The sequence below is a fragment of the Python bivittatus genome, unplaced genomic scaffold (genome assembly GCF_059951505.1).
Source record: "Python bivittatus isolate LINGU-HERP-01145 unplaced genomic scaffold, Pbiv_v1 ctg000020_np1212, whole genome shotgun sequence".
In the NCBI taxonomy this organism is placed as follows: Eukaryota; Metazoa; Chordata; class Lepidosauria; order Squamata; family Pythonidae; genus Python; species Python bivittatus.
The window spans coordinates 63,624,324-63,651,009 of record NW_028277030.1 but is presented as its reverse complement, the minus strand read 5'-3'; the positions used below and the strand labels follow the sequence as shown (position 1 = coordinate 63,651,009).

The window sequence follows — 26,686 nt, the reverse complement described above, 5'->3', positions numbered from 1 at the left end:
GTTGGCTTTAAAAGAGCTAGACTTAGAACCAACTAAAAACCGAGAACCAACCAAAACTTAAAAGAGCTAGACTTAGAACCAACTGAACTAGAACAAATCCTAGACTGATTTATTTAGCTAGTTTATATACAGTATCATCAAAATCTATATGGACTCCTTGTTATCTATAGCAATAAAACAATAACACTATATAACACCAAATCTACTATTGCAACAATAGCATAACTCAGATGGTGCCTGCTGATCATCTGCTCCCGCCCTCTGGAAAAGCTCATCTAATTTCCTTAAGGCCATTAGGATAGGTACTAACCTGGCCTCAGGGGAAAGCTATTCCATAATATAGGTCCAGTCATTAGTGGCCATGGTTTTGTGCAAAATGTAACTGTTATAGAACCACGGTTAGCATAATACCCTTGACGTTTATGCAGTGGGAAACAGCCAGAAATGTCCAATGTAGTCACATTTGTCTGAGAAGGAAAAATTTCTAAAAGAAATGAGGGGACTGGTAGCAGAGAGACTGAAAGTTAAGATAGCTAGGTCTCTGTATAGTGTCTGGAGGCTGCTTAATTGATACTCATCTAGAATTTCTTACACTGGGGAATAAAGGGGCAGCCCAATCTAGGAATAGGGCATCATGACTTTCTAGTAATGTCCAGGAAGCTGTAAACATTAAAAAGGCTTTTTTTAGGAAATAGAAAACCTGGCTTAAAGAGGAGGAGAAAAAAGGAGCACAAACACTGGCAAAAAAAGTATAAGGTGATAATTAGCAGGGAAAGAAAAAAATGATTACTAATGATGATTAGAGAATATGACAAAACAACATGAAGAGGAACAATAAGAACATATTTAAATATTCAAAGTGGAAAACCAGCCTGTGAAGCAATTGGGCCTTTAGATGACAAAGGAGTGAAAGGAATCCTGAAGGAGTTTCTAGAGACTGAAGAATAATAAAGTAATGTCTTGCATTTCTCTTTACTGCAGAAGATACCAGACAGATATACAGTATGAACCTCAGGGAGTGAATTGGAACAGCTAAAGCAAACTCTGGTAACAAGATAAGATATTCTATGACATATTGAGAGATTACACTGTCAAAAATTATCAGGTCCTGATGGCATCTACTTGAGAGTTCTCAAAGCAACTCAAATGTAGAAATGCTGACCTCCTAGTAATCAGGCTAAGTACCAAAGTATTGGAAGGCCTTTGAAAAGTTCCCCATTAATGATGCTTGAGTAAACTTAGCAGTCCTGGAAGAAGAGGAATTTTATGAATTCCTATTCAGTTAAAAAACAGAAAACAAAACCTGGAATAAATGGGAAATTTTCTCAGTAAGAACTGGAAGCCCTCAAGAGTCTGTTAGGACCAATGTTTTTTGACTTTACAAAAGATCTTGATTTAGGATTAAGCAGGGAGCTGGTCAAATAATAATCTGTTCAGGATGGTAAAAACTAATAATGAAAAATTCCATATAATCTTTTAAAACTGGGTGAATGGTAATCCAAATAGCAGACGCAAGTAAGTGTGAAGTAATACATTAGGACAAAACCCTCTAACTTCACTTATACACTAATGGAGTCTTCCTATGGACTTGTCTGATGAATCAGACTCTGCACTGAAGAAGCAAGTTCTAATCCTGCAATTTAGTCACCAGCAGACTCTCAGATATCTGTAGATGAGGTTCAGAAAGAATAGAAACTGTTGTATGAAGAGCCTGCAGTTCTGGAGCAGTCAGATAATGAAGAGAAGGAGGATCACCTGACCTAGAGCTTAAGTAGGGAAAGATCCAGTCTTTACAGAGAAAGATCAAGTCAGTAGAACCAAGTCATTCAACGAGGCTCCTCAAAAAGGCATGACTCAGGAAAATAGACATGACTAAATCAGAGCTATTAAAAAGAGCTTTGATTTCTGTTGCTAAACAGCTTTCCAGTCTCAGACCTATCCTGAATATGTGCTGCTTCTGATTCACTGGCTGACCTCTGGACTGGTACAAGACTACACTCAGCTCTAATTCTTGGATCTTGGATTTGTCTGCATGGAACTTTGGCTTCTGAAGTCAGCTTGTTTGTTTTCCTGGGCTCTCGCATTCCTGCACCACAATAAGGTGCATAGCTGCTATAAAGTACTCTAATCTATTGTAAATCTGACCTCCTGCACTTGTAATTACTGGTACAGGACAGGTCTGAGCTATCTGTAACTTACCATGGAAAACATATTGGAGATATAGTAAATAGTTCACTGGATATGTCAACTCATTGTATATGGCAGCTGTGGGGAAAAAAATGTCATGCTAGGGATCATTAAGAAAGAGATCAAAAATAAAACTGTTAACAATGTAATTTTTTTTAATCTGTTCAATCATGTCCAATTCTTGGAGACTGCCTGGACAAATCCCTGCAGTTTTCTTGGCAAGGTTTTTCAGAAGTCATTTGCCATTGCTTCCTTCCTAGGGCTGAGAGAAAGTGACTGGCCCAAGGTCACTCACCTGGCTTTGTGCCTAGATGGTCTCCCAGTTTCTAGCCTGATGCTTTAACTACTACACCAAACTGGCTCTCACTGTAATACCCTTATAAATTTATGTTGGGTGTCTATATGTGAAATACTCTGTATAGTCTGGTTGCCACAGTTGGAAAAAAGGCAACAGAAATAATCAGGGACTCAAACATCTTCTGTATGAGAAAAACCAAGAATGTCTGGGAGTCTTTAGCTTGAATAAAAAGACAACTGAGGAGAGACGGGGCCATCTAATGAAGTTGATTGGAAGAAGATTGAGAGCTGGAAGGGAAAAAAAGTTACTCCTTCATACAGCACATAACAAACCTGTGGAATTCATTACATGAATGTTGGTGATGGCCACTAATTTAGATGGCCTTAAAAGGGGGTTGGATAAATTCATGGAGAATAAGTCTAGCCAGGGCTATTATTCTTTAAGATACAGTGTTAATTCTCAGCAGCATACCTCCAATTACCAGTTGCTGGGACAATGATAGGAGGTGAGTGTGTCTGCTGCTTGGGAACATCCCAGAGGCATCTTATTGGCCAATGTGAGAAATAAAATGCTGGAATAAAATGAACCTTGGCCTGATTAAGAGCTGCTCTCATGTGCAGGTCAGAAATAATCAAGGATACAATCTTCAGGCAGTGAGACAACAGTTAAGACCCTCCAAGCTGTGATAAATGCTTTTTCATTTTAAACAAAACAAGATGTGACACTGACGTAATATAACTTTCTGTGAGCAATTCATTAAATAATTGTTTGGAATAGCTTCCCAGAAATATAAGTCAGGATTTACTTGAGAAGCAGAAGTTGGCAACTATGAGAACAGTTTTCATTAAACATGCATAGTGATAATTGTTTCCAAAATCTGATATGGGTAAAACAGCATAATTTTCAATTAAGTCCGCATTGTTTTTTTTTTAATTGCTGTTGGCAGCTCTGTGTCTGGTGTTGCACAGTATATTTATTATTTTGATTTATATTCTAAGTTTTCAACCTAGGGCATTCACAATGCCTAACAACAACAACAAAAACAGTTAATACAGCAGCCAGTATAGTCATTAACCTGAAAACAATCATTTAGCTCAAAAGAGCATGGGGGATAAAAGAACCATAAGGGACTCCACAGCTCAACTACCATGAGGAATCAGCCATCTAAATAGGAGTGGAACAACTCTAATACAGTGCCCCCAACTCCAACAGCCTATCCAGAAAGATACCTTAGTTGATGGAATCAAAAGCTTCTGAGAGGTCCAGGAGAAGTAGCAGGGTTGTACTTCCCCTGGTTTGATTTGGTCTGGTTTTTTTATGGCACAGATGATCCCACAGGGCAACCAAAACAATTTCTGTTCCATAACCAGGCGTGAAAACACATTGAAAAGAATCTATAAAATCAGTCTCATCCAAGAGAGCCTGGAGCTGATAACTACCACTTGCTCAAACACCCTGTCAAAGAAGAGAATATTGGCCACTGGCTATAGTTGTTTCATCCTCTGGGTCCAGATCTGGTTTCTTCAGAAATGGACTGATAATTGTCTCTTTTGAAGAGGCTGGAACTACTCCCTCTCTCACTTAGGCATTTACAGTTTCTTGGATCTAGCCAAAACAGCCCCTCCCTATTGGATTTAATAATCCAAGAAAGGCAAGGGTTGAGCACATAGTGTTAGTCTGAACACTTCAGGCTCAACAATAGAAACTCATCCAATAAAACAGAACAGGGTGGTGCCCTCGACATTCCCTTTCTGGAGTTGCATTAACTGCAGAGACTGTATGCTGTAATCAAGAATAGGGAGCTGGCAGTGAACATAATTCTTTTACTACAATTAATATTAAAACTCTATGATCCTAGTGTTTTATGTCATAGTTTTTATGTTTATCTTGCCTATTATACGAATGTATTCATCAGATCCTGCACTTTTGAACATGCTACTTAGCTAGAACCTTCCCAAACTTGTTAGTCTGAAGAGAGAGAATATATTCAGTATATATTGGACTGTGGAGTCCTTGGGATTCTCTGAGCTTGGTTCTTTTCTTGCAAACGTTTCATTACCCGGCTAGGTAACATCTTCAGTGCTAAAATGGGATGAGGTTTGCTCTCTATTTATCTGCTGTGGCCTGCTTTGCCAGTGCTGGTAGGGGTGGGGGTTCTGTTTTGCTCTTCTGGCAGTTCATTGATTAGTGTATGTTGACTACTTGATTGTATGCCTGATGGTGACCTTTGCTTATCTGGGTGATGATTGCTGGAGATGATTGCTGGTGCTTGAATGCTGGTGAGGTGATCTTCTGGTCTTTTGTCTCTTTTGAATAGTGTGTAGATGCTGTTTATCTCTATGTCTCTGTTAATTGCTGCCTTGTCTGAATACCGAGCGTCCAAGAATTCTCTTGCATATTTGGATTTGGCTTGGTCTAAAATGCTGAGAGTTTCCCAGTTAAAACTGTGGTTGAGTCTGTCCATGTGTTGTGCAATTAAGGAATTTTCATCCTGTCTTCTGACTGCTAGTTGCTGCTCATGGATGCGTTCTGCTAATCTTCTGCCTGTTTGTCCTACGTAGTGTTTGATGCAGTCTTTACACTGTATGTTGTAGATGACTCCTGTTTTTTCTTCTTGGGCAACTGGGTCTTTTGGTTTACTTAGGATGTTTTGGAGTGATAGCACTCCTACACATACAGCCTAAAATATGGATCCGGTATGTAGACGACACATTTGTTATAATAAAAAAGAAACAACTAGAGAAGACACATGAAACCATTAACAACATCTTCAAAGGAATAAAATTCACCAGAGAAGAAGAAAACAACAACACTCTACCCTTCCTGGATATCCTCATTAGCAGAGGAAACAACAGGAAATTAGAAACCCAAGTTTATCGGAAGACAATCCACACCAATCTAGTACTCCACTACCAAAGCAACAACCCGACCTCCCACAAGAGGAGCTATGTAAGAACATTATTCAAGTGAGCACAAACGCATTGCAGCAACCCAGAACAGCATGTGTGAAACAAGCACCACAAATCTCTCTGGGTTAGTCAGAAGTTTTATTGGAAGCGTTTGCAAAATAAGTAAATTGTAAATAAGTTTTTATTTACATTGTCCCACACTTCCTCTCCATCTGCCACTATTTGATAACCATAACACTTAACACTACTTCCTTCTCTCTCACACAACTGCACTCTTAGCATGCTCAAGCTACTATTTCTTTGTCAATAATAACATTTTATCCATCTCTCACAAGCAGAAAAAGGGAAAAGACCGCCTATACAACATCTTCCAACAAAATGAATACCCACATAATTTTATCAAAAAGTGCCTGACCACTCAACCTACTACAACACAACCCACACAAGCCATGAAAAGGATCACATTGCCGTACATCAGAAACGTCTCAGAAACCGCCAACAGATTGTTACAACCATATGGCATCTCTAGCACACAAACCAACAAAATCACTCCAAAACATCCTAAGTTCATTAGATTCCTGATTCCTAAATGAATCTAAATTCATTAGATTCCTAATTTTTTTACACTACTAACCTAACCATATACCCTTCTGATACAGATTGGCTTTCTGGTTGTAAGATGAATCTCTTTTATCCACATGCTTTCCCAGGGTGATCTTAGTGTGCCATAATGAGTTTGATGATAACTGTACCATTAAAGATAAAGTTTTCAAATCAGCACTGGATGTTGTCTTTGTTCTATGTGTCTCAGCAAACCATATAATACATTGTGCCAGAGTTTTGATTTGTACAATTATTATTAGCTTCAGGAAATCTGTTAAAAGGTTTATTTGGAGGTAAAATTTAAAATGGTAGAATCTTCAGATGGTTTGGCAATTCATTTCAGTACTCATTTAACCTATGATAAAGGGTAGGATAATTTCCAATTATCTGTCAGAGGAGGAGGAATTGATAATCTATCTTGCAAAAAGTTTGGGTGCTTCTGGAAGCCAATAATATAGGGCAAATTTACACTTTATATTAAACATGACTTTTAAAAAATGTCTTAATGTTTCTCTTTTGTAAGGAAAATAAGTATGAGGATAGGAGTATGAGAATAGGAGCAAAGGGCACAGCCACCAGTTTCCCACTGATAATCTTATAGCTGATAGATAGTAGGTGGAAGAATTCATTGAGAAACAGATGCATAACTGTGCAAAAATATGTTCTGAATGTCTTGGATATGAGGGTTGCCAGAAGTAGAAGAAAAATTCTGTATCTCATTTGCAGCAGTGGATTGTCATTGTATTTTGTTTGTCAGGATTGAAGGAGAGCTGACAAGAGGGGAAAGGTGAAAAATTTCAAGCAATATAGCCCAACTTTTTAGAGTTATTCTGGTTATAATATAATTCGCAGACTTACTTGCTTTCTCTCCTTCTTACCAGTTTTGAAGTTACACTAATTCTTTGCCATATGCATTTTTTGGAGATGGGAGGGGTGGTTAAGTGGTAAAATAAAAGTTTTTAAATCAAGACTCCACATAGCCTCTTTTCCCATAAGCATGCTTTGTCTTAAAAAAAAAAAAAAAGTATTACAAATCATGAATATTTTACCAAATATAGCACATTGCAATTTAGAAGAATGATGAAGCTAGTAGACTAATCACCCAAACCTTTAGGATATAAGGTGGGTCAGTATAGTCTTTGGGTCAGACTCAGATGCACATACCTATAAGAAACTGAAGGTAAAGTGGGGGAGAAGTGAGAGTATGATTCTGGTGCAGGAAATTATACACCCACATAATTGTAAATCTCAAATTATTTGATTGAATTCCCTTAGATGAGATATTCTCTTAATCTCATTTCCATAGACTAATATTCCATAAACAAGTTTGCAACAGTCTTTAGAGTAATGAAACATAACCTCCTCAGTATTATGCAAAATACAGATAATTTCCAATTATCTGTCAGAGGAGGAGGAATTGACAATCTATCTTGCAAAAAGTTTGGGTGCTTCTGGAAGCCAATAATATAGGGCTAATTTATACTTTATAATAGAAGTATTAAGAACAATAAGATGGTGTTGTTACATTTCTTGTGTTCAAACTGATTTATAACTTAGAATATATTGATATTTCCAGAATGCAGAAATCTCAGTTTTTGAAGTAAACATCCGTTTTGTTGGAGGGCTACTTTCAGCGTACTATCTTTCTGGAGAAGAGGTAAGGATATATATATATATATATATATATATACTATATATATATATGGTATTTATGCATGCATGCATGCATGCATGCATGCCTTTGAGTCAGTATTGACTCCTGGCAACTTCCTGGACAAGTTCCTGCAGTTTTCTTGGCAAGATTTCAGAAGTGGTTTGCCATTGCTTCCTTCCTATGTCTGAGAGAGAGGGACTGGCCCAAGGTCACCCAGCTGGCTTTGTGCCTGAGGCAGGACTAAAACTCATGGTCTCCCAGTTCTAGCCTGGGGCCTTAAGCCACTACACCAAGCTGGCTCTTGCTACTGAATTAAAAATTGAATTACAGGATAAAGTCCAGTTCTGTGAGAGTGAATAGAAATCATCCTTTAATATATTCCTTTGGCAGTTGTAATTCTGTTTGTATTAATATTGCTACTCAAAAGTTTAGTGAATTAGGTTTGCTTGTTTCTTAAGGTTGCCTATATCTCTAAATTGAAAAAGTAGGTTACTATTCATGTATACTTTTCTAAATCATTTTGACACGTGCTTGAAAAGATTGAAATTCATCACTTATTTTGTCATCATAATATAGCCATAGAGAATTAACATTAAATATTGGATCCAGTGCTAAAAACCCAGCACAATCTCTTGCTCATTTTGAACATTTCAAATAAGATTCTGGCATAGCCATTTCAGTTAGATACAAGCAGTTATTGGCAACACACTAACTTTATATATAGGGATTTTAAAATTTTGGTTGAACTGACAGAACTATTGAAATGTTACACTGTTGCCTATAGGTTGGTGCTTGAACTCCTTAGGTTTTCTGAATATTTGAACAGGCTTTCATAGAATTGCTGTTAAATTCATGCCATAGAGAGATTGGTGGCCCAGTGTTACATTAGTGAGTTGAAACACAGATCTGTAGGATTGCATATGACCTTTTTTTTAATAGTCAGATTCATCTTCTTTATCATCTGTTCATGTCCTATCTCACAAAAATTAAGCACAGACCTTGTGTCATTCAGTTTTGGCCCCCAAGTTGTGTTAAATCTGTAGATAGCCCATGAGAACTAATAAGAGGATCATTCCCTTTTTGGGGAGTACCCCCAAATTCTTAACTTTGCTTAAATGCTGTCTTTCCTGTACAACGGCTGCTAATGTAGCATTATAAGTTATAAAACAGGCATGCTTCTTTATTAACTTTAATAAAACAGTAAAATATGGGATATTAATTTTAAAAATCAATAATTGTCAGCCATGTATAGGGGATCCATAACATAATATTTTTAAAGTGTAACCAAACCTTACTCTTGCTATATGTTTATAATAATAAGAGTGAGATGATCCAAAATTAGTATACATTTGAATATATATTAGTCTCAAAAATTTGGCACTGCATTTCTTGAATTCTTCCAAATTCACTGCTTAATTTTAGACCATTTTAATTCTCCAATGAGGGAAATGAGGCTTGGTCACTCCCTACATATGTTATATTAATCCCTTGTGTTTTCAAAATTATTATTTTACCTCAAAGAAGATAAGAAATCTACTGCTGAAACTGGGTCGGTACCTACACCAGTAAAGGCTGTTGCCGCACTTGTTTCTGCTACAGCAGACCTTAAATTGTTACCCCCTCAGGCAGTTGCTACAATGGAAGTTTTTACAGCAGTAGTGCATTTTTTATGTAGTCAGGTAACTTCATAAATATAAATGTAGCAGTTTAAGATTTATCATCCATGGCAAGGGTTTCAATTTCAGACTTATTTATGGAGTATTATTTACAGATTAAACATTTATTTTAATCCATTCAGTAACAAAAGCACTGGGTGGAGTACACAATAACTGAAAATACTAAAACCATCAAACAATAAAAACAGTACAGTACATTAATGGCAGGGAGGAAGATGACATCTTACACATGAAAAACAGTCATGCCGGCATGTTTTATCTCAGCAGTAACTTAGATTAAACTAAAGCACCAGCTTCAGTAAGTAGCTCCTGCATTTTATGAAAAGGTCAAGCTAATTAGCCTTGCTGGGATGCCCAGTGGTATGTGATACCTGGGACTACCTCACTTGAATTAAATATATGAACTATACATCAATTTACCATAGTGTTTTTCAACCTTGGCAACTTTAAGATGTATGGACTTCAACTCCCAGAATTCCCCAGCCAGCATGCTGGCTAGGGAATTCTGGGAGTTGAAGTCCATACATCTTAAAGTTGCCAAGGTTGAAAAACACTGATTTACAGCATTCTATATAATGTTTTTAAATAAAAAGTTAAAAGGAGCAAAACTTTCTCATAGTATTCATAGACTTTAGGAGCACCCAGTCTGTCCAAAAAGTATTTCCTTAAATGTAAAGTCTGAACAGAGGAGCTTGAAGAAGGAAATTCTATTGTCCTAGTTAAAATATATTCCTAATGCAGGACATAGGGCTCTGTATGCAATGGCCTGCAAGCCCCCATGAGACATGAGTATCACATGCTTTCTCCTCTTCTCTCCCTTCTTACAGTGTGGAGAGGGATTTAAGCCAGGACTCAGTGTTTCAGGTCATACATCATGTTCTGCCAATGTGCTTGATTCATCTTTGACTTAGGGTGTGGTTTATAGTTTGCACACTATATGAACCTATCCACTGTTGATTATTTAAAAAGCCATTACTAAAACAAAAGCAAACTGTATATTGAACAAAGCCATTGTCTCTCCTTGATAGAAAAAATTACTTTAGCAACCTATTCCAGATAAGAATAGAAAACTGATACTTCAAATAATGTATTATAAATCTACTGCAGTTTGTTATTTAAACAGTACAGATCAAAATATTGTGTCTCATCATGAATAGCTTAGCTTACCAACTTGACGAAACCAAACAGAATATTTTTATTTTATTCAATTAAACTTGTTTCTTCTGTTTTGTTAGAGTAATACTATTTTTCTCTGTGTCATGAGTTGGCCTTTTGTTAATTAACAGGCAACTCTAGTTCATAACAATTGGAAGCAGCTTCTCTTTGGGAAAAAAAATAGGGAAACATTTTGAAAAAAAAAGTATAATTAATACTGTGTTTTGTATTAACAAAATTTAATCTAGCCCCTTTGCCTCCTTAAATGCTGAGTATATTTAATACTGTTTACAGTTCTCATTTTCTTGCCAAATATTTCTAAAGAGTTTTAGAAGAATGTTCTGAATTTTATTTGAAATTTCAGATTAAAATATAGAAATGTTGTTTTCATTTTCTCCTGTATCACATAACTCTTGTTTATTCCCATTTTTAGATATTTCGAAAAAAAGCAGTAGAACTAGGAGAGAAGTTGCTTCCAGCTTTTAATACCCCCACAGGAATTCCTTGGGCATTGTTAAATATCAAAAGGTAAAAGTGGACTATTGGACCTACATATTGAATAGGTTAATCTTGCAGACCAACTTTCCTGTATTTCCTTGCTGATTAAGTTCCTTGGTTCCCTGAATTGCCATCAGGTAGTCTTTTCTCCTATGTTTTTGTTGCAAGTTGCAGACATAGCTAATTCAAATTACCTTTTTGCTTGTGTGGACATAATAATGTAGTTTTTTTCAGCATCTGTTGTGAATATTTACTAAGAAGTAGCACAAGTGGCCAGGTCACAGAATTCTTGGTTCATTGTTAATCTGTCTCACTGAAATTTTCTGGTTGAGTTACTCTGTTGTGTCAGTAACCAAGTGGTAAACTAGCTCAGTCTTTCTCATCCTGGTTGGACCTGTTTGAAGTTATAGTCCAACACTTCTGCAAGACAGCAGGCAGGGGAAAACTTATTTATCTAACAGCAATTTCATACAATAACAGTATCAGCAAAAGCATCAACAGTTATTTTAAAATGCCTCTTAGAGTTTCTTTATACATAGATAAGAATTATTTATCTTCTGGTGCAGGTCTTACGCTTAATCCTTTGTAATAGTAAAGTACTCGTTCTCCAGTGTTGATCCTTTATGTAGCCAAAATGACATCAGCTGAATGTAAGGACAGAAAACCCCTAAAACAGGAGTAAGGAGGTTAAAGCAACACAAAGGTAGAGCAACGTTCAGTGAATGTGGAAGGCTGACCGATTGCTCAGGCTGAGAAAAGGAGGATGGCATGAGGTATTCTGGAAAAGGCTGTAATTGGCAGAACAGAAACACTCCACATTGCAACGCTTAACTATTCCTGCATGTATTCAGTCTGCTCTCAACTTAGAAAGGATGTTCAGATTTTTTTTTTTTTGGTGGGGAGGGGGCATTAGAGAGGATCTACATTAAATGACAGGGTAGAGATCCTTAAAATTGGAGTTATGTTGTAAGGGATTGGCATCCAGGGACCTCATGTAGTCTTTGGAGAGCCTTTATTTGCTACTGTAACTTGATGATGCAATTACTTGCACCTCTAAGACAAGGATTCTTAACTGTCCTGCAGCAAGCAGGATAGTTTAAAAATCTAAGTTCCATGTGTGCTGCTTTGCAGGTGGCAACTGTCAGTTTATTTGCTTCCTGGATAAGCATAATAAACATCAATTTCAGTATTGTAGAAGTATCAGTTTCTGTCATAGCTGCTTATCACCTGAACAAAAATGAGATTTCAGTTTAAAAACGCATCTGCTTGGAATGCTATTTGTAGCACACTAGTAGGAGCTACAGAAGTATTTTAGTTGGTATGTCTTTATACTTAAGTACAATATAAGCTGTCAGTAATAAAAATCACAACATAATATAAAATAGATCAATTTTATAAATATTATCTAACCTCACACTACCATAATTTAAACCAGTATTGGTACTGAAATTGCAAAGCATGGGTCTTCCAACTTCATAAGCATCCTGAAAAAAGAAGTGTTTTAAAGGCTTTTTTAAACCTCTGAAGATTGGACTGCAAATGTAGTTCAAGAGGGTGTTGCTACCAAAAAGTAGGACATATATAGAAGGCTGTAAAATGTGACATGACTTTTCTGATACACGGGAAATCTAACCAACCCTGACTGCATGACTGGGCCATGTATACAGGAACATTACAGTCAAATCATCAAATAACGGTATTCCTGTAAGCATACTCTGGAAGTTTAACACTTAATAAAGAGTCCAAAGTTTGCTGTTCAAAGTATCTGCTACAGTACTGCCAACTTAGTAATTTCCTGTATTACCAGTTTTTCTAGAGTGATATGATAAAAAGCAATTTGTCTATTGAGGGAGCTCTTTACAGGGACAGGAATGAAGCTGGCTGGCTGTAGCATTTCTTTCCATTAATAAAGTCTAAGAAGCAGAGTTTGCAACTCAGGGGGCTACAGAAAAGGATATGGGAGTTAAAAATGTTGATGGGTTTGGGATTCCACATCACTGCTCCAAACTGTGTATTTACTTCTTGAAGGCTTGCAACCCTAATTTCCTTCATACCTTCATTTCTTAAAATGCTTGTCACTTGGAATTACAATTAATAGTATGCAATCAATTGTTTTAAGAAGTAGTTTATTGTATTACTTTACTGATGCATGATCTCCCTAGATAATGTATTTTTAGTACATAGACAGGGATGAATTTGAAAAATCAATCATTTTTATATCTGAGATTATAGGGCCTTTATAGCCAATGTTAGTCCACGTAACTAGCTCAGTGTGAACTAATTTAACCTGAGGTAACAGGGAAAGAGGAGAAAAATGTTGGAGCAAGACATACATTTATATAAGGAGGGTATGATTTGCTACTCTTCCATTCATGCAGGGGGAGCCCAGAAAATGGCATCGAGGTAGCATCTGCTGTTAAGAACTTTCACAATTTGTTTAACTAGCTCTTCTGCTTTTATTCCATTCCATTCCATTCTGTTTTTATTTCATTTTCTTTTTATTCTTGTTCTGCTGGAGAGCTGTATTTTTATTATTTTTACTGGACACCTGTATTTTTACCATTTCTGCCATGGGGAAAAGGAAGAAGATTCACATTCTGCTTCTCAGACTTCACTCAAGCCTACCAAACAGCTCAAAGTTGACAGTTATTTAAAAAGCAAGTAACTACTTGCCGTAAGTAACCAAACCCCCTCTACTTTTCCTGATAGCCTCTCTAATAGATATGACCCCCTGGAATGGGATCTACAAGCGGAGAGAGAGAGCTTCCAACTTTTAAATCTTTCTGCTTCTATCCCTGAGGAAGCTTCTCCCTCACAGATTGCAGCCATCTGTCCAGCTGCTGCAAGGCTTTTACAACAAGGGGGTGAAGATTTAAAAAACAAAAATGTTACTGACTTTATAACCAGACAACGTCTACTGATGGCACAAACAGTATTGTCAATTTTTAAGCTTCTAACCTCAGTTAACAACAAAGTGGACACTCTTTTAGAGTCTCTTATGAAACTGAAACACAGTCATCCAAATACTACTGCTGATTCCGTCAAAACAAGCTCATCCAGAGACAACTGTATCTCAAAAGCAGATAATAGTGGTGGAAAGATGGATCCTATTTTGGAACCTAAAAGGAGAGTGAGGAACAAACTAAGAGATCTAATATTCACATACTCTCTTCTATTGGTAAGAGATCTAAGCCTACATCCAGAGGAGCACCCAGGTACCGCTCTCTCAGGAAGTACTGGACAAAAGGCGATTAAATCATAACTGTTACTTACAGCCAAATCAGATCACTCTACAAGTCCAAAATAACAGAGGAAATAGAGGAAAATGGGGATCCAGAACTGCAGCCATTCTCTCTCTTAGTCAGCTTCTACAGTGTAAAAGGCAGTTGTTGAATGGCTTCCATCCAGGAGAGACTCTAAACTAATCCTTCTAACATTTAAACATCATACTATCACCAGCATGTTGTTCAAAATGAAGCCTTTTTTGAGCAAGTTTGAGATCTTCCCACTATATGTGTTTCACACAGAGGGAGTTAGCTCATTAATAACTCATCTTAGCAATAAGAGTGCTGTTACCTTAAAGTTTAATTATAGCAACATAAAAGTAGGTAACTCCAAGGGCATTCTATCATCACTATCCTTGAGAAGAGACAGCCTGACCAAACAGTCTGTACCTCTCACAGCAAGTCAGTTTTTTGAAGAACCCTTAGAGACAAACTTGATTAACTCTTTCAGTACCTTGCCAGATACTGAACAAGTGGATATTATAAAAAGGCTAGACAATCTGAGGGAATTATTAGCAATAACACGTAAAGCTGCTAAACCTCTAATGGAGTTGGTCATCCCAACTGCCCCAAAAAATAGTACCTATCTTGAGAAACCATCTGCTGGTTCACCTCCTATTTTACCATGGTATATAGACACAGAAAAGAACAACAAAGAGTCCTCGGCAGTAGTTTCTACCATACTCCCCCTGCTTCCTGATGCACCACACAAAAAAATCTAAGAAATGGAAACAAAATTGAGGCCAATAGCAAGAGGAAGCAAGATGCAGCCCAAATCTTTGTGAGTTACCAACAGAGGTTGGCCATGAAGTAGGACTGAGTTACAAGGAGGACACCCTTAGTTCAACACTTCTAAAAATAAACACAAGCCCCAAATCATCTGCTAGGGCTACATCTCACAAAGCAGTCCAAAATGGGTTAAGGAGAGAACTTGAGGCAGGAAAATCATCATCGCCTAGGGATAACCCATCCCTTTTGGACGTTGACACCATTCTGAGTTGCCAACCTACAAAAGTAGCCCACCCAAATCGCTGCTCATCTCAAAACCTGTCGGAGCTCATACAACAGCAAGGCAGCAATGAAGGTAGACAAATGTCAAACCACTACATTTTTTTCAACACCGAAGGAATATTGGATAACATCACTCCCACTGAATGATTGAAAGACTTGTGTTTTTTAACCCAAAATTCCAATACTTTTCCAATCACCCCCACTAATATTAAGCAGAAGGGTTCTATCCAGTTACTGACTTGGAATATCTCTGGCTGGAAGAAACTGATAGCCTCAAAAAAAGCTTCCTACAGGAATAAGATATGGTCAGAACTGGAAATTTCAACGAAAGGGACAAACTCAATTTTCTTCTGGAATACTGTATCTGGCTTATTGAAGGAATGTAAATTCCGATTCGACATTCCGATTCCAGCTTCAGTTTAGGAGGATTTTTATGCCTCCCACATAAGCAAATCATTGATCCTTTAGCCTTTGAAAACCTTCCCCCCTGACCTCCAGTGTCAGTATCAGAAATCAAATTTATTATTCAATCTCTGAAATCTAATAAGGCCCCTGGAGAAGATTTTCTACCCCTGGAACTCTTCAGGACACCTATTGATTGGTGGGCCCCATTGTTAGCAGGGCTGTTCTCCCATATAAACATTGGGTGCATGTACCAATTTTTAAAGAACTTCTTTTATTCTCTTAAACTTTGATAACAGCTTTCTAAGTCAAAATATTTGTCGTAAAAACAAACAAGATTGGAAAAAAACGTATTTATAGATTCTGCACTAAGAATCACCTGGGAAAACAAATTGTACAATACAAGCCTTTTGAAAAGATTGGGAACCGTTAATATGACACAAATATATTCAGGGTTGAATAATTCTGCATTCATATTAATAATAGTAATTCATTTTACAATAAAGATCATACACATGGGGTAGAATGATGGAAGTCTTCATAATGTAAGTTTGCAAGGAAATACATTGTTGTATATAATTTTTCTAGTTGCTTATCTCTTTGTTAACCTTATCTATTTCCACTCACCATGAGGAGTGGGAAGGAAACTAAGGCTGCAGTCCAGTTTTCATTACAAGGGAGTCTTGCTCACTATCTCCCTGAGGTAAAAATATTTTAACAGAATTAACTATTTAATATATTTTCAGGTCAATCTCTGCAGCTTCCAGGATTAGAACATTACTTTACAAAGGGGATGGGGGAGGCAAGTATACAGACTGTGTTGTGACCTTTGGCCTGTAAAATATCCACAACCTGCAAAGAACATAGTCAATATTGTAGGAATAGCTTTGATATATTTGTTCTTTCAGTTATGTATTTGTTTACTGTATGGAACGGTTCAGTAAACCTATTTGTTCAAGCAGGGGTTGCAACTTGTAAGCAGAAGCTCCTACAGTTGGAGCTTCTGTAGCACGTTATTACTTGTTTCAGTACTGCGACTTTTTTCATTTATTGCGATGAAGAAAGCAAATAAAGCCATGATAGATGACCTCTTAGTAATTTTTGATTGAATCATTTGACGTTCCAGAACAGACAGCTTTATGAAGCATGGATAAATACAGTATAGGAACTTTTAAAAACCTTCTGTTTGTCAGTGTCTTCAGTTGGATGTAATCACTTAAAACAGTTTGAAATTTAATGAGCTTCATGCTTCAGTTGATGATCTATAACACTTATTTCCTAATTTTGTAACATAGAACTGAACTTAAGCCTTTAAACTTTGCAAGCTTAAATATCTGAAGAATTTTAATGAGTATCCTCTGGGCAAGAAGGAAGTGCAAATTTCAGTTTCTATTCCTTTGGAATTTTCATCTGTCAATAATTGATTTTCTAGTCTCTATTTCAAACTACTAATAAAAATTAGCTTAATAATTTTGTGTTATCAATTGTCAGCATAACGTTCTGATAATTTTTCTTTGGTTTCACTAGAAGGTGTATTTGTGTATGTCCATAATTCAATAAAAATGTATATAACGTGCCATCCCATGCATGTTTTATACAGAAAATCCAATTTATTCAAGAAATGGGTGTAAGATTGCAGTTTAAATCTATCGTTATTTCATTCTTAATCCCAGAAGCATCATGCACAAAAAATGATAACTGTACTAAATATACTGAGAATATTTGAAGATTATTACAAAAGAAAAAGAAACATCTTATCCAGGTTCATTTTGCACAAAATAAAGTCAAAGCTCCTTATTTCATCTGATTGTGAAATAAACAAAAAAATAATCAAAATTTAAAAGAAATAAAAGATCTCTGAAAAGTAACACACTGATATCAAGAAACCCACAGTGGCTTTTGGTTCTGAAAATTCATATCGTTAATTACATAAAATTAGATTAGCATAACATTAGAGTCAAATTATTTTCAGTAGATTCATAGAAAAAGCATTTATTTATGGTGTATATTATATGGAAAATAAATATTTTTTAATGTTCCCAGTAATGTTGCAAAACATTTCTTATGTACCATGTGCATCATCATAACTTACAATTCTGAAGAAAGGCTTCATGTCCATGTTAGGAGAAATATGAGCTTTTTCACATTTTGTCTTCAAACAACTTTATAGAATGGAAACACCAGTTTTGTGCCAATAATAACTATGCCAGTAATTCACTAATAGGGAAATTGAGCCATTACCTTAACCATCTTGGGTTGATCCAGCAATAAGTTCCAAGCTAAAGATGGGAGAAATGCTGCACAGATTTTTGTCACTTTTTATCAAATTTTATCAGCTGATTTGAGATGGAATATATACACTTTGTCAAAAGCATCATTGGCCTTAGTTAGCATTTACAAATGAAAAAAAGATAGCATCTGACTAGATGAGAAAAGGAGCATATTGTTTATACTAATACATATAAAAAATATTACCAATAAATCCTGCCTATCTCTCAGTTTGCTGTAACAATATGGATGGATGAGGTTTATAAACACTGACAGCCAACATTTGACTGGTAAATAAGAACATTTCAAAGCTGAATTGAAATCAAATAATTTGTCATTTTTCTCTGAAATTAATACCTACTTTTTAGACAGAAATTTTGAAATTCACATACTTAATATCCAGAAGAATTTAATTGATATCTGTAATGCTATTAAGTTCTCAGAATGTTGTACTAAATGTGCATGAAAATACCCAATTTCTCCCAGTGTCTATTTCAAAATATATGATTAACTAGGTAAATTGTATCGTCAGGATTGTTTCCTGACTGAAATTCTATCTATCTATCTATCTATCTATCTATCTATCTATCTATCTATCTATCTATCTAATATTTATTATCATAGTCCAAAAAGAAAAAAATAAATAAAAACAAAATATCAGAGATAAAAAAGGCTATAGCAGGAGCTAAGTATATCTGTATCATGTTACAACCCAACAGTTTCTGACCACCATTGCAATGGCACAGAATTTAGTTAACTTTACAGAGACTAGTCCACGCAGTCACCAGGAGTCAACGCTGTCCAGGAGTCAACACTGACTCAAAGACACCAAAAAAAACAACAACAACCAGACTTTGCATTATAAGCACTTTGGAGAGGGGATACCACTGTATGAGTCCCCTCCTGTAGGGTGAGGGCACAAATATATAATAAAAGTATTTGAGAATAATGAAAGGTGGATACATGAGCTCATTATAGGAGAGGCATGAGAGACGTTTCTCTCTTTGCACATTAAGGTCAAAAATGCTCTCCTTGACCTCACTCCAGGTTTTGTCTAAGTCCAAATGTAGATAGATATTGAAGGGAGAACCCACAATGGACAGATAGGATGTTATTTCCTTCTTCCACAGAGAATTGTATCAGTCTATCAGAACAAGACGGACTAGGGACTCAGCCTCATAGTCTATTATTGTTGGATTTTTGTTTTTGTTTTGTTTGAGCAGTACTTTAACTGGCAAAGTCTCAGACAGGCCTCAACAGAGACACATCCAAGCTCTAACCAGAGTAATATATTTGTAACAAAGCAAGAAACTCAGAGCAGAGATCTCACAAATGTGGGTTGAATTCCTTCTAGATCTCTTTATACACCAAGCACTGTATACCATACAGCAAAAGACTTTGTACTTTAACTCTGAAAAGTTAAATTGCTGCAGGCAGATAATTGTTTCCCTTACATTATATTAGAAGCTTTTTGTGCATGGAGCATAAGTTTTGAGGATTCAAGTTTCCAAGACATAGAAGACTGAAAATAGATGCCTAGGTATTTAAAAGTCTTCAATATCTGCTCAGTTTGGATGTTGTTGATTGTCCAAATATGAGGGAGGTTAGTACACTGCTTAGTAAATGCAACCACTTTAGTTTTACCATAGTTAATTTCCAATATTTCAGACTGACAATATAATACTAGTGCATGGAAGCCCCATTTGGGATACAGAAAGAATAGCAGCACTTTTAGCATATAATACTGTGGAAACTGGGTTATGACTTAGGGATGGAGGATGGAATTTGGCTCTAGTGAGGGCTTGTATGATGTCATTAATATAGAAATTACATAATTTCTGTTTTACTACCTTGGAGATTGGAATAGATGTAGTCAGTGCTCTGCCGTTCATGCACCTGACCTGCTTTGGGGTATTTCCATGCAGCAGCAGTATTAGTTGGAGAAGACATTGATCAATAGAGGAGGCTGCCTATTTTTGCCATAATCTCTTGTGAGAAATTGAATCAAATGCTGTCTTCAGGTCTATAAAGGCAGCATAGAGGGCACCTCTTGGTAGACTGGCATATTTTGGAGACAGATGATACAAGGTGGTATGTTGACTTGGTATTGAAAAGCCTGGTCTAAAATTGGTTCCTCCATGGCTAAGGTTCCTTCATCAGTCAGTCAGTCAACTGGCTTGTAATGGGGATGTTTTACATGTAATTTATTAATTATGCATAGGAGGGTGGTTAGACATAATCAGTTGTGTTGGTCTTACTGCCTTTTTTATAGATTAGAAGTAGTATAGAATTTCTCCATTTTTTGGGAATCTGCACTGAATTTTCAATGTAAGTAAACAGGGGCAGTAGGGAACAAGGCAGAGGCTTTCCATCAGGTCCCTCCTGGGGACTTTGCCACTTTTCAGTCAAGCAATTAAGCTTAATATTTCCAGCTTTGAAACCAGGCACCAGTCATGTAAAGAGTTAGAAAGTCTTGGGTATGTCTGAATCCCTGATTGTTGTTTGGAACAGAGTGCAAAAGTGGGCATCCCAAGTCTCCCATGATACTAAGTGGTCTATTCCTGATCCAGGTCTTGTTGCCACACTGAAGGCAAGGCTTATGACTGGAAGCATTAGTAGCTTTTGGTTCTGAAAACAGACCATGAACATGTGCTATGGAGTTGAAGATCAAGTATATGAACTGGGACTTCTTTCCCAAATCACTGCTTCTGAAACATAATTCATAATTGCAGAGTCACTCAAATAAAAGCTTTTTCTAAACCTCCTTTCCGAAAATTCTGAGTCAACTATTTTTTTTTCGTACAGATTGGCTATATTTTCCCAGAATCAATGTGTTCAGTTAATGAAATGTCTAAAATCAGCAGTTTGCTCTATAGCTCAGGTATATTTGACTCTTCCAGAATAAAACACAAAGCAAGTCACATCAAGAAAGTTTTTAAAAGTCAACATATAAGAATTTTTTTTACATAAAATAATATGAATTAGAATGCAAAATGTGTTACTTTCTTAAGTAATGAAGAAGGAGGCTTTCAGTAACCTACATAATTAATACTGTTTGGTTTGGGTGGTATTTCCTGTGCAACTCCCTATAGTTTTAGTATAGAGTTCCTATGCAGCTTTGGGCTGTCTCATTCATGGCTTTTTGGCTGGTGGATTCATAAGACTACCCATTTCAGAAGTTGCTCGCTAATTATAGAACTCCTTAGTAAGAGAAGAGGATTGGCTCCTTCCTTACACTTCTTTGGACTGACAATGTTTCTGTACAATGTCTTGGCACACTCTAATTTTAACTGTGTTCTCAACTTTCTTTTATTGTATGGTTTTTGAATCTGTGTTTCTTAGCTCTATAATGTTTAATTGATATGTCTGTTCTGGTTGGCAGAAGTGCAGTTCATACATTTAATCAATAGCCTGGGCACCTTTCTTCCATTAATCAGACATTAAATTTCTTAAATAAACACTTATCTTTCAAAAATCAGTTATGGACACCTCAGAAGTATGTGGTCTTGAAGCAAAAAACAAATATCCCTGGCTCCATACTTTGCTAAATTTGTCTACTTCCCACCCACTCTAGCTAAGTTCAAATATTGCGGTCAGAAAAGTGCCTAAGGTCTGGCTACCTATAATAATAATAATAAAAAAAAAACAGGAAGATGGAGAAAGAAAGAAATTTCAGATATTGAGATGTGATTATGTAGAGATATGTTCAAAAGAAAATCCATTCAAGTACCTTCACAGCCTGTAGTCTTTTCAACATCAATATGTGAATGTGTGACTGTTTTCCAAGTTAGAAAAGTTCTTGCTAACAAAATTCTTCTTTTTACTCTATTTTTATATAGGCACTTCATTCATAAGAGTATTCGTAGTCACAAAAAATGATGTAGCCATGTAGCTCCCCTAAGAGCATTGAAGAAACTATATTCTTAAGTAATGATCTTCTCTGGCTAATTAACTAACAGTACTGATAGGGAAATAAAAGCAAGGGGTGTATGCTTAGAAGATAATACTAAAATGTTCAAATGAGAAATTGCCTGGTATATCTTGCGCTTCTGGGCTCCTGGCAGATATCTTGCTTCGACAAATAGTGAAACACAGATGTTGGACTCCAGGTTCCATCAACCTCATTTGCGTCAAGGATGAGTTCTAATCCAGAAGAAATGTTTCACACTACATTCAGTTAAACTGATCTATTTCTCAACCTCATTTCATTTACCTTACCTTTTTTTTCTTTTTCTTTTTTAGTGGCATTGGTCGAAACTGGCCCTGGGCTTCAGGTGGAAGCAGCATTTTGGCAGAATTTGGAACACTCCATTTGGAATTCATACACTTAAGCTACTTATCTGGAAATCCACTGTTTGCTGAAAAGGTTAGATTAGTATTTTAACAGGCCCATCAAATGCTGACCAAATATCTGGAATTTCTACATTTTTTATTTAATTGTGGATTCTCTGAACATATTAGTTTCAAAGCACAAAAGGCTTTCTGGAATTCTTGTCATTTTCAGTGAGGTTGTATATATGGATGAAAGAAAGAATTTTCTTGAAATTACTTCTGTTGACCTTTTACTACCAACAAATGAAATGTTGAGAAAGTATTCATGTAACACTAAAACAAGATTTAGCATTAAAATGAAATCTCAGGGCCACATGTTCCTTCTACCCATGCAGCTGAAAGAATAACTCTTTGCCTTTCCCTGGAGATCTTGTTATTCAAGCAAGAGACTGGTTTAAGCCAAATGTTGGTTAGCTAGACAAAAAGTTTAGTATAATCATTTTACTTCTTTTTAAAATTGATGTTTTATTTACTTGCTTTTATGTTTCAAGTATGATTTTATATTTTATTTTTAACTGTCCTCAGTCTTATGTCATAGTAGAAGTAGATAAATAATACTATTAAATTAAATTTTAAAAACGGAAAGTTTGGGGGGTTTTGTCTTCAGTTGGTTGGTTTGAGCATAGACAAGCCAACGTTTACTGAGAATGAAACTAAACTTGAGAACTTAAAAGTTCTCCTATTAGCTACATGGGAGGAAAGCACAGGAGAAAGACAAAGAGTCCAACCAAGGATTCTCTTGGGCTCATTCCACATTTATGCATTAGATCTTTATATTCACAAGCAGCATCTTGCCTGTACTTCCATAATGTTTATTATGGATAATAGTCTATTCCAGTCACTGAGCCAGAGAAAATATTTTCTAACTTTTGTGTGTGCGTTTAGATGATCAAAAGCTGTTGTTGCTTTAAATATGCTTTGTTTATAATCATAGATTAAGAGATTACTTGCTCAAACTAAGCTATTTATTAGTGCAGTTCAGTATTGATCTTGTTTTTACATTTCCAGCCCTGGTGAATAAGTTTCCTTTAAAAAATATACCTAATAAAAAACCATTGCATGTGTGATTTGAGCAGTTCCACTCCTATAGAACATGTATCAGGAAGGAAGTAAAGTTGTTAATTAGTGCCTTAAAGGAATACTTACTTTAAAGTTAGAATAATATTACTGTACAACCAATATTTAAAAAATGAATGTATGTGTATTGTATAAATATATAACATAGATATATTTATACATATATTAAAAACCTCTCTTTTTTATTTTGAAATAGGTTATGAACATTCGAAAAGTATTAAATAGGTTGGATAAACCAGAAGGACTTTATCCTAATTATCTAAATCCTAACAGTGGTCAATGGGGTCAGCGTAAGTACTTCAGTTTAATGTGCACAAAAGAAAAATGTGTTTTCTAAGTCAGCTGAATTGTGTTGCCAGTTCTGGGTATTTCTCCTTGAATGATTTCCCCCAATCTTAGCATTTTGTTTTTCTGAACATTGGAAGGTATTTATTTATTTAATTTACATGATTTTGTGTGTAGTAGAATCTTGAGTTGTGAATTTTCTTGTTGCTAATTGTGGTGGAAAACTTACCCAATAAAGCCAACAACTGGAGAGGATTCCAAACTATTGCTTATTTTATTAAGCTAGCAGTTTGCAGTGAGTCATTGGTCTGTTACACCCTGAAGATCCAAGAACAAAGGCTACAGTATTACATCAGTTTTATATAAAATATTGATCAACAACAGCTTGGGCATGCATATACATAAGTAAAAGACCTCAGTCGGGAAAGAATTACTTTGTAACTGATAAGGATACCAAGTAATGGAAAGGGAGAGACAGGTACTATATTCTTCACAGTGTGAAATTACAAATACCTTTTCTGAAAGGCAACATAATCACTTTGATATACAAGTTGTGCCAAGGCTCTAACTTTTATTGTAACAGGTTGTACTGTACTTTATTGCAGGAACAGAGAGATAAGGAAACACAACAGTGTGCTTTCTTTGGAGGCATGAGCTTTATAACCAGTTTGTCAGTAACAAGCACAGATTGGCACAGTAATAAAAAATCCCACTCTTAAAAAATGTTACATAAGAGATACAACAAAGGGGATATACTATAGAATTAGTATGATAATACTATATTAGTATATATTAGTAGAGCAAATATAATATTTTGTTATCGATTCACATAATTAATTAAACTCAAGTTCTTATTGAAACTCTCCACACTAATAAATAAAACCTTTCTAAAGAAAAGTTTTCCCTTTTATTTGTTTTATTTATTTATCCAATTTATATGGCCATCCACCTCAACAAGTGACTCTGGATGTTAAAATAAGTTAAAATAAAATAAAAACAATTATAAACATTACAAAAGTTAAAATACATAGTGACCGAGCAACATCAGCCCAAGTCACGCGCATGACCAAGAAGCAGGTCCCTGCACTCACTCAGGGCCCCAGGCCCAGGCACAAAACCAGGCCTTCGGGGCCCTATGAAAGGCCAGCAGAGTCAGGGCCATCCTGATCTCCAGAGGGAGAGTGTTCCACAACTGGGCACTACGGCAGAAAAGGCACGTCTTCTTTGGCCGTTCTCTGGCCGACAGAACCTGAAGCACGCCCATCCTGCCTGACCAGATCGGACGGGTAGAAACAACTGGGGAGAGACCATCCCTCAAGTAACCCAGTCCTAAGCCATGAAGGGCTTTAAAGGTGACGACCAGCACCTTGCATTGCAGCTGGAAGCCCACTGGCAACCAGTGCAGCTCACAGAGTAGTGGTGTTACACCCGCCAAATAACTGGTGCCACTTACTACCCATGCTGCCACATTCTGCACCAAAACGTTTTGATAGAACTTTTTGAGCATTTTTAATAAAATATCTCCAAAACATTATCACTGCAACTTAAGAATATTGAACTGAGAGAGAACAGCATATTTCATGAGGCAAAATAACATTTAAGAACATGTTGTTAAACCAGCAAGCTGCATCTTTGAGAGTCTCCTCTGGCTTTATTCCCCACCTCCCCACCCCCGGGCTTTTATCTAGCCTTTTTTACTTTAGAAGCAAATTGAAAGTGATTTGCAGCATCATGGGTCAATTAGATTTGTCTCTAGCAATAATGGATATAATAACAGAACTTATTATTGATGAGTCTCTGCTTGTGCTATTTAATTTGCAAATGTCAGGATTTTCAGAGGTAATTTATTTAGGAAACTGTAAAGGTCATTTATATGCTGCTATTCAGAGATCAACCTTCCACTCAAAAATTCACATTTATTTATTTATTTAATTAATTATTTAATTATTTAATTAAAGGAAAGCCTCTATGTATGTATGTATGTATGTATCCATATGTATATTTGAATTAATGTACTGTTCTTTACAGTGGAGCTCTTCATACTTCTATCTTATATAATGTTTCTTTGGTAAGGGATAGCGAAGTAGCATTTTTAAAAACCAAATGCCAAGTCACAGGCTGATAGGCAAAGAAGCATTCTTTAAAGATGAAACCTTTAATAAGGGAAAAAAAAGATTCTGTGAATATATGGTTTCTTAACCTTTTTTTTAGAGGGCAACCTACTGTACCTGTCTACATTTTTTAATAGCCATAATTTAAGGACTCTTAATAGACGTTTTTCCTTCTCCTCTCCACCCCAAATGACATTTGCAAAAAAATCCAAAATCCATTTTTGAATTATACCATTTTTAGGATTCACTCAAGTAGCACAAAAGCACCCATTTGATCTCTCCAGAATTCTTAACAAGTCATAGTGTTACAAAAAGCAGGGAATGCAGGAAAGGGAGAAATCTCCCAATTAAGCCAGAAGCTTCAACGATCCACAAAATAGAAAATGAATGGTTCCAAATGAAATGGGCTTGTTGGAGATTAGGTGTTGTTCATTTCTAGATAGCAGGGAATTGGGCCACATACTTAAACTCTTGTTATGCCTACAGAGCATCATCTTGTGAAATAGTATAATCTAATGGGATAGATATATCAAAGAAGATATAGTTAGAATAAAGCACCATGCTGAAAGAGGGTTAATGTGGCTTTGCTATATTATTTTGCTATTTATTTATTTAGTTATTAAATTTATCCCCGACCATTTCTCCCTAATGGGGGACTCTGGGCAGCTCACAACTCATTGCTCTTGCACTTTTTTCCTCAGATCACGTCTCCGTTGGAGGACTTGGAGATAGCTTTTATGAGTATTTGCTTAAAGCATGGCTGATGTCTGATAAGACAGATGAAGAAGCCAAGCAAATGTATTATAATGCTGTTCAGGTAAACATTATACATAACTTGGGGCATAGTTATACATAATTGTGACAGCAAATGTTATGGTAGGGTTGTTTTTTTTAATTGTTTTGACAGTATACAGGTGAAACTTGAAAAATTAGAAT

At 36.2% G+C, this 26,686-nt stretch overlaps 1 protein-coding gene across 1 annotated transcript in view; it reads left to right on the top strand.

Moving 5' to 3' along the window:
* Positions 1-26,686, top strand: part of MAN1A1 (mannosidase alpha class 1A member 1) — a 73,507-nt gene that overhangs the window by 35,008 nt on the left and 11,813 nt on the right. Inside the window, exons 4-8 of the mRNA XM_007428300.4 lie at positions 7,574-7,654; positions 10,916-11,010; positions 22,188-22,311; positions 23,551-23,644; positions 26,452-26,567. Of these exons, the coding sequence (XP_007428362.2) occupies positions 7,574-7,654; positions 10,916-11,010; positions 22,188-22,311; positions 23,551-23,644; positions 26,452-26,567 (510 nt within the window). The remainder of the gene's footprint in view (positions 1-7,573; positions 7,655-10,915; positions 11,011-22,187; positions 22,312-23,550; positions 23,645-26,451; positions 26,568-26,686) is intronic.